At 41.8% G+C, this 13506-nt stretch overlaps 1 protein-coding gene across 3 annotated transcripts in view; it reads right to left on the bottom strand.

The window, feature by feature from the left end:
* atg5 (ATG5 autophagy related 5 homolog (S. cerevisiae)) overlaps positions 1-13506 on the bottom strand; it is a 158876-nt gene that overhangs the window by 93989 nt on the left and 51381 nt on the right. For all 3 annotated transcript variants that reach the window (XM_059983020.1, XM_059983019.1, XM_059983021.1), the window contains exon 5: positions 1205-1367. In XM_059983020.1, the coding sequence (XP_059839003.1) occupies positions 1205-1367 (163 nt within the window). The remainder of the gene's footprint in view (positions 1-1204; positions 1368-13506) is intronic.

Raw genomic sequence — 13506 nt, 5'->3', positions numbered from 1 at the left:
AGAGATAGATTAGAAATGTAATAACACTAAGATTAGTGTGGGGGCTGAAGAAGAGCAAACTTACTCTCAAGGTACCTGCAGATTATATCTTGTTTGTGATAACATAACACCATGCTGGCCCTAATAAATTAGCTTTTACTATCAGCTACAACCTGGACAAAGTATTTTCTTACATAAGGTTACAAAAGTTTTCAACAACCATAAATCTCTACATATTCAGAAACTGCACATTCTTCAATTATCAGTATGACCTGTAGTCAAAATGTAATATGAAATAATTTACACATTTCTAATAATGACTTGGGTGGTAAGGTGGAGGTACGTGTCTACCTAAGGATGTGTAAGGCACTCCTTCCCTCTGCGAGCCTGTGGGTCACCCTTGGGCAAGGTGTGCATCCACTTAGCCCCCTCCCCCCCAAGACATCGACGGCTTTTTCTATAGATGCTGCCTGGCCTGCTGTATTCCTCCAGAATTGTGTGAGTGTTGCTTGGATTTCCAACATCTGCAGATTTTCTCTTGTTGATAATGAATGCTATGTCAGTTAGACATATTCTGAACAGAAAATATTATGAAGCAATATTAAGCTGATACACAACTAAAACCTTCAGTGAAATAATGAAGCAAGCTGGGGCAGGTGCATGTTAATAGAGTGTGGACTCTATCAGGTCTTTGATACAAGACCTTCAGCTTCCTGATTCTTGTTGTTTTCTAAGTTCTCAGGAAGGTTACCTTCACTAACCAACCAATGCAATTTCAGTTGTTTAGTAGCACCCTTGAAGTGCTCTTGAGTCTAAAACAGTTTATTGCTGAAGTAATTGCACTGCAAGTGTATAATGCAGGTATTTAAGTATAGGCTCGATCAATTAACTCTTTAAAAGTATTTTAAAATTGCCTATTGAACAATTGTGTTTCAAAGTTCAAAAAAAAAATTTCAGATTGAAGATATAGGAAATAGACTTGAATGGTAGTATTTGCCCTCAATATCCTGGAGGAAACTTTTCCCACCAATTATATAGAAATTTACACTATTGTTTTGAGTCCTTGGTTAAAAATAGTAAACAATTGTTCAGGAAAACAACAAATTTGGAAATGGGAAATGTAATTCTGCAATGATTTTCCAGTTATTAATCCAACACAGGAAGACAAGAACATCTGCAACAGTCAGCAAAACAAACAATAAGAAGAGGTGACAAAGTAACGTACCATTTTGTAAGCCCATCCAAAGCTGCTTATGATCCTTTTTCTGCATCTCATTGATTACTTGACTTTTGTGCTTTAAGGCATCAGCTTCTTTAATGCAGGACATAAAATGAGCTTCAACAGCATCTTTTGTGAGGCAATGAAGTAATTCCATTTCAGGAAAATTCTGGGGAAAAATAAGCACACCATTGTACTCTACTGTAAAAACTGCATACAAATGTATTTTGTAACTTACACTGCCACAATCAAATACCAGAACTGCAAATTGTTCATAAGTGGTTTAAGAACACATTCAAAAAAATAGAGTATTATAAAATACTGTACAACTGATCATTTAAATCAAGGCTTCCCAGCCTTTATGCCATGGACCCCAGATTGGAAACACTTGATTTAAAGGAACTTCCATACAATTATTGCACTTGCCCCCAAGGTCTCAATAAATTCATCCAGTAATCAGGCAAAACGCTCATAACTCCCAGTTTCAACATTTGGTCACTATAGGACTATGTTTTAGACAAGGCTGGAATATAGAAGGGAACACAGGGAAGACAATTAATTGTCCTTCAGCAACCATTACTGGAAATGAGTAAATGCACATAGGAAGACAGGATTAAATTGCACCAAGCTTAAGGTTGAATAGCCCATTCTGCTAATGCTTAATAGACAAATTAATAATTACTTCATTAAAAAACAGAAATTAAACTCTAATTATTTCAAAGCTTGTCTATGGTTATCTCTTCTGATATCCATTTTTATTATTACTTAGAATATATCACAAAGTTTAAGAGCAAACAAAACCTCAAAGTTTTTCATTGAGGGTGTTAAGAGATTGAAGTTACTAACAATAAGTCATGGTTTTAAGTGCAGTGTCAAAAATCAAATAACATCAATATTTTAAATGCAAAGTGCTTTGTCTTCATTATTTCTAAAAAAATTACTAATTTAACTTAATATTTTTACTTTGTTTAAGTGCCCCTAAAGGTTTAAAGCTCCACAATCCTCAGAGACCCAATAGACTACAGAAGCTGGAATCTAGAACAAAAATAAAACATACAGCTGACATCTGTGGAGAAAAAGGAATCGCCGATGTTACTGGCTGTAATCCTGCATCAGGAGAAAGTGGTGAGAGAAGATAGCAAACAGGAGGCTGCCAGAGGGAGGGAGGAAGCAGGAGTTTGAGGTGACAGTGAAACCTAGTAAGGTCCAGAATGACTTGCAGTCAGATGAGAAAGGAGTTAATTAGAGAGAGACAGGTGAGAAACAGGCAAGGAAAAACAAATGGGAAGATGGAGGCAGGTGGGCAGAGTAGAAGGGAATGATAGAAAGAGACTAAAAGGTGGTAAGTGGAACCAGATGCCGAAGGATATATGGAAGGTAGGACAGGCCAGTAGAGACAAAACCCAGGGGTACAGGTATGGGTGATGGCCAGACGGAAATGGGAAAGTGAACAAAAGGAAAGAGAACATGAGAGAACCAATAGGAGACTGTCTCAATAATCCCCCCTCCTTTCTTCACACCACCTGGCTCCAATCAGCTCATTATTGTTTTCTGATAACCGTTACCACAAATCATCCACCAACAAATCTATATTAGATCATGCAGAGTAATCCAGTTATTTCCATTCCTGATTAAGGCCATAACACTATAGGGAGCAGTCTGAAGGGAACTGGCCCAAATTTGTGATTGCCACACAATCTCCAGAGAATGAACAGTACATTAAACTGAGCCCCGGGCTTTAGTTATGGGAGACATGTTCAAGGAACTCATCCAAACTACAGACAGAAAGGAGGTTGGGCCTTTTCTTCACCTGCTGGTTATTATAATTGGGGGTTTAGTGGGGATAAGCTCTTATTACTTATTAATTCCCAATAGCATGCATCTCAAATAACCTTTAATAACTAAGTACCAGGCCCTGGCATTCACATCTGGCTTAGCTACTAAGCCTGACGGAACAGCTTCTACTAACAGGAGAAGGGGCAAAAGTGGGCTACCGGGTGCTTTACTAATCGCTTCAAGCAAATAGAGCTTGTCAGCCACGGTTGGCAGCTCAACTGGGAGAAGGTTAGCTGAAGAAACTGCTGAGTGAGGCATTACTAATGATCTTTCAAGAATCAATATAGTCTGGCATGGTTCCGGAGGACTGGAAAATTACAAAAGTCGCTCTGGTTTTTAAGAAGTGAAGGAAGTAGAAGAAATTATAGACCAGTTAGCCTGACCCTCAGTGGTTGGGAAGATGTTGGAGTCGATTGTTAAGGATGTGGTTTCATGTGACCATTAAGGGAAAATCTTGCCTGACAAATCTGTTGGAATTCTTTGAAGAAATAATAAACAGGATAGACAAAGGAGAATTGGTAGATGCTGTGTAATTGGATCTTCAGAAGGCCTTTGACAAGGTGCGACACACAAGGCTGATAAACAAGATGAGAGCCCAGGGTATTACAGGAAGAATGGACAGAGGATTGATGATTCTCAGGAGGCAAAGAGTGGGAATAAAGGGATTCTTTTTAGATAGGCTGTCGGTTACTAATGGTGGTCCAAAGTGATCTGTTGGGACCGCTTCGTTTTGTATTGTATGTCAACAACTTGGATGTGTCCAAGTTTGCAGGCAATACAAAGATAGGTGGAGGGGCAGATGATGTTGAACAAGCAGAGAGACTGCAAACTTAGGATTAGGAGTATACGCAAAGAGTTGGAAGAAGGAATAGTGTTGTGAAGTGTACGGTCATGCACCGTGGTCAGAAGGAATAAAAGCATAGACTATTGTCTAAATGAGCAGAAATCTCAAAAATCTGAGGTACAAAGGGATTTGGGAATCCTTGTGCAGAATTCCCTAAAGGTTAGTTTGCAGGCTGAATCAGTGGAGAGGAAGGCAAATGCAATGTTAGCATTTATTTCAAGAGGACTAGAATACAAAAGCAAGGAAGTAATGCCGATGCTGTACAAGGCCTTGCTGAGGCCTCACTTGGAGTACTGTGAGCAGCTTTGGGCCCCTTATTCAAGAAGAGGTGCTGACATTGGAGACGGTTTAGAGGAGGTTTACAAGAATGATTCTAGGAATGAAAGGGTTTTCATACAAGCAGCGATTGAAGGCTCTGGGCCTGTACTCACTGGAATTTCGAAGAATGTGGGGGGGGGGGGTTGGAGATCTCATTGAAAACCTATCGAATGTTGAAAGGCCTAGGTAGAGTGGATATGAAGAGGATGTTTCCTTTGGTAGAGTTGTCTAGGAACAGAGGGGACAGCCTCAAAATAGAGGGACACCTATTTAGAACAGAGATGAGGAGGAATTTCTTTAGCCAGAGGGTGATGAATCTGTGGAATTCATTATGACAAGTGGCTGTGGAGGCCAAGTCACTGGTGGAGGTTGATAGGTTTGATTTGTCAGGGTGTGCAAGGTTATGGGGATGAGAGGGAAATGGCAGAGCAGACTTGAGGGACTGGATGGCCTAATTCTGTTCCAATGTCTTATGGTGAAAGGAAAACTTTGATCTCAAATCTCTGCTGCCTTACGGCTATACCCATTCATGGGGAAAGCTGAAGAAATAAACCCAGAGGAAAAGCCCGGAGCTGAAGTCCCTCAGGTAGTCTTACATTGAATTCAATGCTCACCTGCAACTACTGTAATGCCGCTGGCGCCAAACTGTATCGGTCTCTGCTCATTCCTCTGGATTCATCAGCTCCATGGAAATGTGAGCCTGCTGCATGGTTACCAGCTTGCTCTCCATATCGTACTGACCTGACTTACCTGGCTTTTGTATCACGTAAGCAGTTAGGACACACCATCCATGGTCGACCTCAACCAATGGAGGGCCTCCACCTTTCATAATTTTTTGCCAAAACCTCCCATTACCTTCTGAACTTGTGTACTCAATAATACTCCAGGAAATATCCTACCCTAATGCACTTTGAGTAGGCTGCAATGTTAATCCAAATACAATCTGCCCTTTATCTGTGAGTTCTGCATCTGCGAATTCAACCAACCGCGAATCGAGAAAACCCTGAAGTGCTCTTTCAGCACTCGTTGTTCGAGCATGTACAGACTTTTTTTCTTGTTATTATTCCTTAAACAATGCAGTATAACAACTATTGTACATAGCATTTACATTGTATTAGGTATTATATGTAATTGAGAGATGATCTAAAGTATACGGGAGGATGTGCGCTGGTTATCATGGATCAGGATTGAAAAAAATCACAAGTTCACTTACTAAGTAAGTCGGAACAGGTACATCCGGTATTGTTTAGCGTCAGTTAGTCAAACGTTTGTCTTAGCATATAGTATATATTTTATCTTTCTATGCATATAAAACACTTAAGAACGTATACTTCAGCGCCGGGCTCGGGAATGGAAGATCCCGAGTTCGATCCAGTAACAGACTGCTCTTGCGTGTGCTCTCCACTGTGCCGGGTTGATGTGGAGGATCAAAAACTCAAAACCCCAAAACCCAATAATTAAACCACTGTGTTTCTTAGTAATAATTGTAGCTTTCATTGGGTCAAAGCCTTTCTCACTTTATCCTTTAAAATTGTTCCAATCGTTGACCAACGTAGCCTAATGCTTTTACGATGACCGATGGCGTTTCACCTCTTTCTGATCACTTTATTATTTCCACTTTATTTTCAATTGTGATCGTGATTACTTTTGTGAAAAGAAACACTGCGGATTCAGAGCTCTACCGCCGGGTCCTAATGTCCACCGCACTGAGACAGGTTGAATACGGTCTGGGGTTCCGCTGGGTCCTAAGGTCCACCAGATTGAGACAGGTTGAATAAGGGACTTGAGCATCCGCATTTTTTAGTATCCGCGAGGGGTCCCAGAACCAATCCCTCGCGAATAAGGAGGGTCAACTGTATTCATTAAAGTTTAACATTTACAGTTGTGAAAGAAAGCAGAAGATTTCAATATTCAAGATTGTTTAATATCATTTTCAGATAGCTTATATACATAAATTGACTATATGTACATATAGTAATGCTAGGTACAGGAGTGTTTGTACATAAGGTGACTGACAAGGAATAACACTGATAAGTGGTGATGCTTTTTGTGCAGCTCCAATGGGAATCATCAAATATTCCAAATTAGGACTACTATAGCTGAAATGCACAGTCACAGCCATGGGGACTTTCGTAAGCAATATCATTTTAGGACATTTCTAAAAATTGCTGGATCCCAGACTGCAGACTCAGGTCATGAGTGTGGTTCCCATTTCAGATAATGGAAGTGGGCATGGCGCACTGGTTTACAGGTAAAATTGACTTCGATCCCCACTCCCAACTATCCTGCTGGCCAGTGTACAGTCTCTGGAGAATAAAACTGAAGACCTCAGAACAAAATTGCAGTACCAGAAGGACATCAGGGACTACTGTAAACTTTGCTTCATGGAAACATGGCTAACCTCCGCCATTTTGGATGCAGCACTGGAGCCCGATGACTTCATCCTTCTTTGCAAAGACACACAAAGTATTGTGTCTTTTAAAGGTAGAGGAGGTGGAGTATGCTTTAAGATTAACTCATCGCAGTGCACAGGTGAGGTGATTCTGTCTCTGTCCTGCTCACCTGACCTGGAACAGCTGGTGGCCAAATGTCATCCGTGACATCTGCCAAAGGAGTTTTCCGCCATCATCCTGGTAGTGGTGTACATTCTACCTCAGGCCAACATCAAATAGGCGGTGGAGGAGCCGAGCACCGTAACCAGCAGTCACGAAACAGCTCGCCCTGATGCCTTCCCTATCACTGTGGGGGATTTCAACCTGACCAACTTGAAGTCTCTGTACAACTATCAGCAGCATATCACCTATGGAATGAGAAGATCCAACAAACTTGATCACTATTATATGTAGAGAATGTATGGTCACATAGAGAATGCTTGCTGTGCCATCCCATGTTCACACTTCAGAAAGTCAATCGCTTGGTTGTACTTTTACTCCCGGCGTATAGACAGAGACTAAAGACTGCAGCACTAATGCTGAGGATCAGGAAGGTACGATCAGGGAAGGTGGAGGGGTACTTTCAGGACAGCTTGAGTCGGGTGACTGGACAATATTCAGGATTCATTTTCGAATCTGAATGAACAGTTGCATCAGCTTCATCAAGATCTCCTCATCAAGAGATTGGTTGAATGTATCCCTTTCAGACCATACTGGACATGCCCAAACTTAAGAGACATGGATAGACTAAGAGATTTGTCGACTGCTGAGAGCCAGGTCTGTGGCATTCACATCAGGTGATCCAAAACTTATAAAACAAGCCCAGGTACGACCTACAGACAGCTATTTGAAGAATGAAAAAATAACTCTGATTGAAGTTAGAGATGGACCTGGACCCACTACAATTCCCCTATTGCCACAATAGGTCTACAGTGGATACAATTTTGCTGGCTCTCCACTCGCTGGCAATCAACACTGGTGCACCTCAAGGAAGCATGTATATCCCACTGCTCTACTCTCTCCACATGCACGATTGTGCGGCTAGGCTCAGCTCAAACACCATCTACAAATTTGTCAATGACACAACTATCTCTGACAAAACTTCAGATGGTGACGAGGTGGTGTGGTGTACAGGAGCAAGATAGATCCGCTGGTCGAGTGGTGTTGCATCAGTAACCTTCACTCAATGTCAATAAGACTAAGGAATTGACTGTAGACTTCAGAAAGGGGAAGTCGAGGGAACACACCCCAGTCCTCATCAAGGGTTCAACAGTGGAAAGGGTGAGCAGTTCCAAGTTCCTGGGTGTCAGCATCTCTGAATGTCTATCCTGGGGCCAATACATTGATGTAATTTACAAAGGTGGCACAAAAGCAGTTATATTTCATCGGGTTTTTGAGGAGACATGGTATGTCAAAGACTCTTGCAAAATTCTAAAGATATACCACAAAGTGCATTCTAACTGCTTACATCACTGCCTGGTATGGAGAGGCCACTGCACAGGATTGTAAAAGGCAGCAGAAAATTGTAAACTCAGCCAGCCCATCCTGAGCTCTAGCCTCCCCAATATCGAGGACACCTTGAAAAGGTGATACATCAGAAAGGCAGCATCTGTTATTTCATGAGCAGGGTGGGCGGGATCCTTCATGATATTGCTGTTCTTCCTCGGTCAGCTTTCTGTATATATGCATGTCCTTGATGGCTGGTAGCCTGGTGCTGGTAATGCTTTGGACAGTTTTGACAACTACTTAGAGACTTCCTATCCACCACAATGCAGTGATGCAGCACGCTGGGAAGCTTTCCACTGCGCATCAGTAGAATGACCCAAGTATTGATGTGCATAGTCCAGTTCTATTCAGAAAGTTGAGACATTGGTGATCTTTCTTGATTGTGTAGGATGTGTTCTGGGACTATGAGAGGTTGTGCGCAATGAGCACTCCCAGGAGTTTGAAGCTGCTCAAGTTTCCACTGCAGTGCTGCCGATATAAAGAGTGGTGTGAGTTCTCCTGAAGTCACTGACCATCGATATCTTGTTGACATTGAGGAAGAGGTTATTTGCCTGGTATCTGGCCTTGAGCTCTTCCTCCCCGTCTCTGTAGGCTACCTCATCATTGTTGGTGACGAGCTCTACCATTGTCGTGCCTGTGATATCATCGGCGAACTTGAGAACTTGATTACTTGGGTGTTTGGCTGTGCAGTCACGAGTGAACAGAGTGAATTTTATGTCATGTCCAAATGTTGGGGAATGCCATTACCACACTTGCATCCATCAAGTGCATCACTTGTAAATTACTAGAACCCAAAATTTTCTTTTCTACACCTATTGGTAAATCATTGTCACAGGCACAGAGGTGCAGTGAAGAACCTATCTTGCATACTGTCCAATCAATTGATATAACAGTGCACTGAGCTGTAGTCAATGAGCAATAATGAAATATACTGCCCTTTACTGTCCAAAAGCTCCAGGATTAGGCAGATGGCATCTGCCAGAGACGTATTTTGGTTGTAGATGAAACACCAAATCCTCAAAATCATTTTCTTCAGGCAGTTTCAATTAAAAGCTGAGCAGCTGACTCTAGAGCTACACAAAGCTTTCTCTTTTAATTTCAAAACTAGACTTTATTCTTGATAAAAAAAATACAAAGAAGCAGTTAAAAAAAAACCTTCACATTCATGATCAGTACATCCAGTAGTATAAACTTTAGAGAGAAAAGAGACGTTAAATAAACATAGCACCATTGCCCCTCACTTGGTTCTGAGGCAATACGCTTTTATTATCGAAGGACTCTAGAACGCGAGCCTTCCCAACATGACTTTACACCCGCTGTAACAAGTTTCAGTGCATTCCTCAACACATACCCATGCAGCCTGGACTATGCTGGTCAGCATCATTCACTTACAGCTGGGGTTCCCAACCATTTTTATGCCATGGACTCCTACTGAGGGGTCTGTGGACACCAGGCTGGGAAACCCTGGCTTATGGACATCTTGCTGTGCTGGAACACCAACAAGTTTTGGGCATTTCAATCTGTGTCCTACACTGAGTAGATGACCTTCCAGCAGCACCTGACATCTTGATGTCTGTTCCTGGGAAAACCCAAAAGATCAGAGTTTCCTCTGTTACGCAGCTACTGGGGATGAACTGAGACAAAGAGCCACGAATCCTCTTAGCAAATCCAGTCTGCAGAGAGTCTTCCTCACCACAGCCATCCTGTTGGCAGCACACATTTGTAGACAAAAGCTCACTCTAGGGCGGCACCTCTCACCACCTTCCAAGCGAGGTCTTGGTGCTTGCTGGTCTGATACAGCAATGAGGCATATGCCCTCTTCTCACTACTACCATCGAGCAGGAGGTACAGAAGCCTTAGATCCCACTGACTGGGTTCAGGAACAGTTATTAACCTACAAGTATCAGGCTCCCGAGCAGAAATGGGTAACTTAATCAACTGAACTGATTCTATGACCTATAGCAACTCATGTTTGCTGTATTATTTGCAGTTTGCCTTCTTTTGTACTTTGATTCTGTGTGAGTCTTTGTCTATGCATGGTTTTTCATAATATTATACTGGTTATCTTTCTTTCTATAAATGCCAGCAAGAAAATGAATCTCAAGGTAGTATATGGAAACATGAACATACTTTGATGTAAATTTTGAACTTTTTGAATTTTGTGGCCATATGGCTTGGAGTTTTTGCTCTGGGAACAAACCCATAAAACCCAGAGTGTTTTTGCCTCAGCGTCTACAGGACATTCCATGCTGACCAATATCCGATGGATTTGTGGTCACTTTTTAATATACTGCAACGTCCAACTTATTGGGACATTCTGTGGTAGAGGAGTCAGGCCTATCTTCCACTACACCAGGGATGGGTAGAACCTCAATACATTGATCCGCAAACTGACTGATACAGCCACACTCAAAGGTAGTCATCAAGATGAGGGCAAAGTTGTACACACTTCTTCCCCTGGTGGAAACAACCTAAAAGAATATCAAGAGGTTCTTCGTCCTCAAAAAGCAAGACAAGAGTCGAAGGGGGTTGCACCCTTCACAAGTCATAGAATGACGTGCAACAACAATGGCTGCAGTTGAAAGGAGTGGATGCAGGAGAGGATCTGAGGTGAAGAGCCAGCAAGCCACACTCTTTGCCTCTGAATACTGCGAAGCCCAGGGTCCGCTTTGTGGAACAGGATGAGACATGCTTATGTTTCACAGGGATTCACTGCCTTAAGGAAGAGGATGGCACAGTTAGATCCTCACAGGCAGATGTACTAAAGATCGGCAGATTCTTTTATGTCGGTCGTTATGAGACAGCATGGTCTCCCAGAGCTTCCTGCACTCTAACAAGGAGGTACTATATGATGGCAAGCAGAAGAGTCTGGATCAGCCACTTTCCCTGGAGGAGCTGAATGGCTCCCATCACTCCCATGGCACAAATGGAACTTCCAGAATTACTGGCAGCAATTTACCCAGCTCTGCCGGACTGGATGAGGCCAGACCAGCTGGAAGTGTATCAGACTATACTTCTGGCTGACAGCATTTCTGACAAGGAAGGGCAGAAGGAGAAGAGGGAAGACATCAGGAACTGGAGACCCATTTTGCTGTTGTACATGGACTGACAGTGGCAGTTCTGTGGGTGGAAACTCCTTGTTAATGGGAGAGGCCAGTGGAGAATCGCCAGAATGGTTCAAGCTGACAGTGACTCGAATAACCATGTATTACACCAGTGGAGTGCAGAAGAGCATCTCTGAGTAACTTGAAGATAACAAACACTGTAAAGTTAACAGATTTCTAGCTAAATTACAAAATAAGCAAAAACAACTGTGGAGACTAGAAATCTGAAACAGGAAAATTTCAAAAGCATGATTGATTTAGATTTACAGACATGATTTAATTATTCTCAGTGTGGATTGTGTATATCAAGTCAAATTCTGAATGTGTTCACTTTGTTCACTCCACAGGTGCAGCTGATTTGATCAGTAGCACTTCTTCAAAATTCTGAACTCTTACATTACAGTAAACAATATAATATAGAATTTGTCAAGTACAACGCCAGAACAATTTTGCCATAATACAATCTTCCCAATGTTTCCGCCAGTCTTACAATTACTATGGCAACCCATATAAACGCTGAAAAATTCTGGCTTTGAACTATGATTGAACGGTTCTGGTATATTTTATATTCCTACTTTATGTTCAAAGCTGCAAATATTTTTTCAATTGGCAAATTCATCTAAACTGGGTAGAATTTGGTCAATAGTAGAATTAACAATATGACAAGGAAACAAGTCACATGTTGGGCCATTAAGACGTGAAACAAAGAGAGAGTGGTACATTCAAAAAGTAAAGTGAATTTGACTAAAGGTAGATGTTCAAACACAAAATAATCACGCTCTGACACAGTAAATTAAGTTTTGAAAATTGTACTGTTGAAAGAAACCCATGAGGAAGCATTCAACGCAGATAGAAAATTATGCCAAAGATGAGATACCATACTTGTGAGGGAAGAGTTGAGATTAGGACACCATTGTGAAAACTGACCACGACTGGGACTGAGGTATGAAATCATAGTGGTATTGATCCAAAACATGGATGGATGTGTGGGATGAGGAGATGGACCATTATCTTACCCTTGCACTGCATTCTATTCTTCATTTGCTCATTTAATAACACTCTGTAGAAATCATGCAGTCAGAAACATCTCCGGACAGAAATGGCAAAAGTCCAGTTGTGGACTACAGGAGGAATGGAGACAGGCTAGCCCCTATTGACATCAATGGATCTGGGGTTGAGAGGGTGAACAGCTTTAAGTTCCTCAACATAAACATCACTGAGGATCTCACGTGGTCTGTACATACTGGCTTGGTGGTGAAAAAGGCACAACAGCATCTCTTTCACCTCAAACGGTTGAGATAGTTTGGTATGGGCCCCCAAATGCTATGAACTTTCTATAGGCGCGTGACTGAGAGCATCCTGACCGGCTGCATCGCTGCCTGGTATGGGAACTGTACTTCCCTCAATCACAGGACTCTGCAGAGAGTGGTGCGGACAGCCCAGTGCATTTGTAGATGTGAACTTCCCAATATTCAGGACATTTACAAAGACAGGTGTGCAAGAAGGACCCAAAGGATCATTGGGGACCAGAGTCACCCCAACCACAAACTGTTTCAGCTGCTACCACCCGGGGAACTGTGCCACAGCATAAAAGCCAGGACTGACAGTGGGACAGCTTCTTCCACCAGGCCATCAGTCTGATTAATTCATGCTGACACAACTGTATTTCTATGTTATAGTGACTGTCCTGTTATACATAATATTATAAACTAGTATAAATTGTATACTGCACATTTAGACAGAGATGAAATGTAGAGATTTGTACTCCTCATGTATGTGAAGGATGTAAGAAATAAAGTCAATTCAATTCAATCCATCTATCTAGGCCTTAGATTGGGAATACCATGCAAACTGTGTACATGTCAGACAAGGTCTCCTCCTAATATCTTAGCATGGATAACTCAGGCATTCAGCCAATGAAGACAATCACAAATCAGCATATTTCTTCTTCAAAAGCAAAAGAACCTGGGGTGGCATTGAATTAAAATGCCCCACAAAAAGAACTGAAATCTCTTCCTCCACCAAAAATGAAAACATCATAATTCAGAATTCCAGGTGAGAGTGGGGAAGGGAAGAAAGGAACACAGGAATACGGCACCACAAATTCATCTTTCACACTAAAGTCAAAAAGGCATCCAATGGAGGTCCCTAACTTGCATGTTTTAACAAATTTCTCACAAAAGCAGAAGGCCTTTAGAAAATTATCAAAGGCTTGTTAGCTAAAAAACTGATGAAAAGGGAATTTTCACATGTCATGAAATTGAAGCT

This window comes from Hypanus sabinus, chromosome 10 (genome assembly GCF_030144855.1).
Source record: "Hypanus sabinus isolate sHypSab1 chromosome 10, sHypSab1.hap1, whole genome shotgun sequence".
NCBI classification, from domain to species: domain Eukaryota; kingdom Metazoa; phylum Chordata; class Chondrichthyes; order Myliobatiformes; family Dasyatidae; genus Hypanus; species Hypanus sabinus.
Note: the sequence above shows the minus strand (reverse complement) of the source record. Positions and strands in the feature narration are given on the sequence as shown.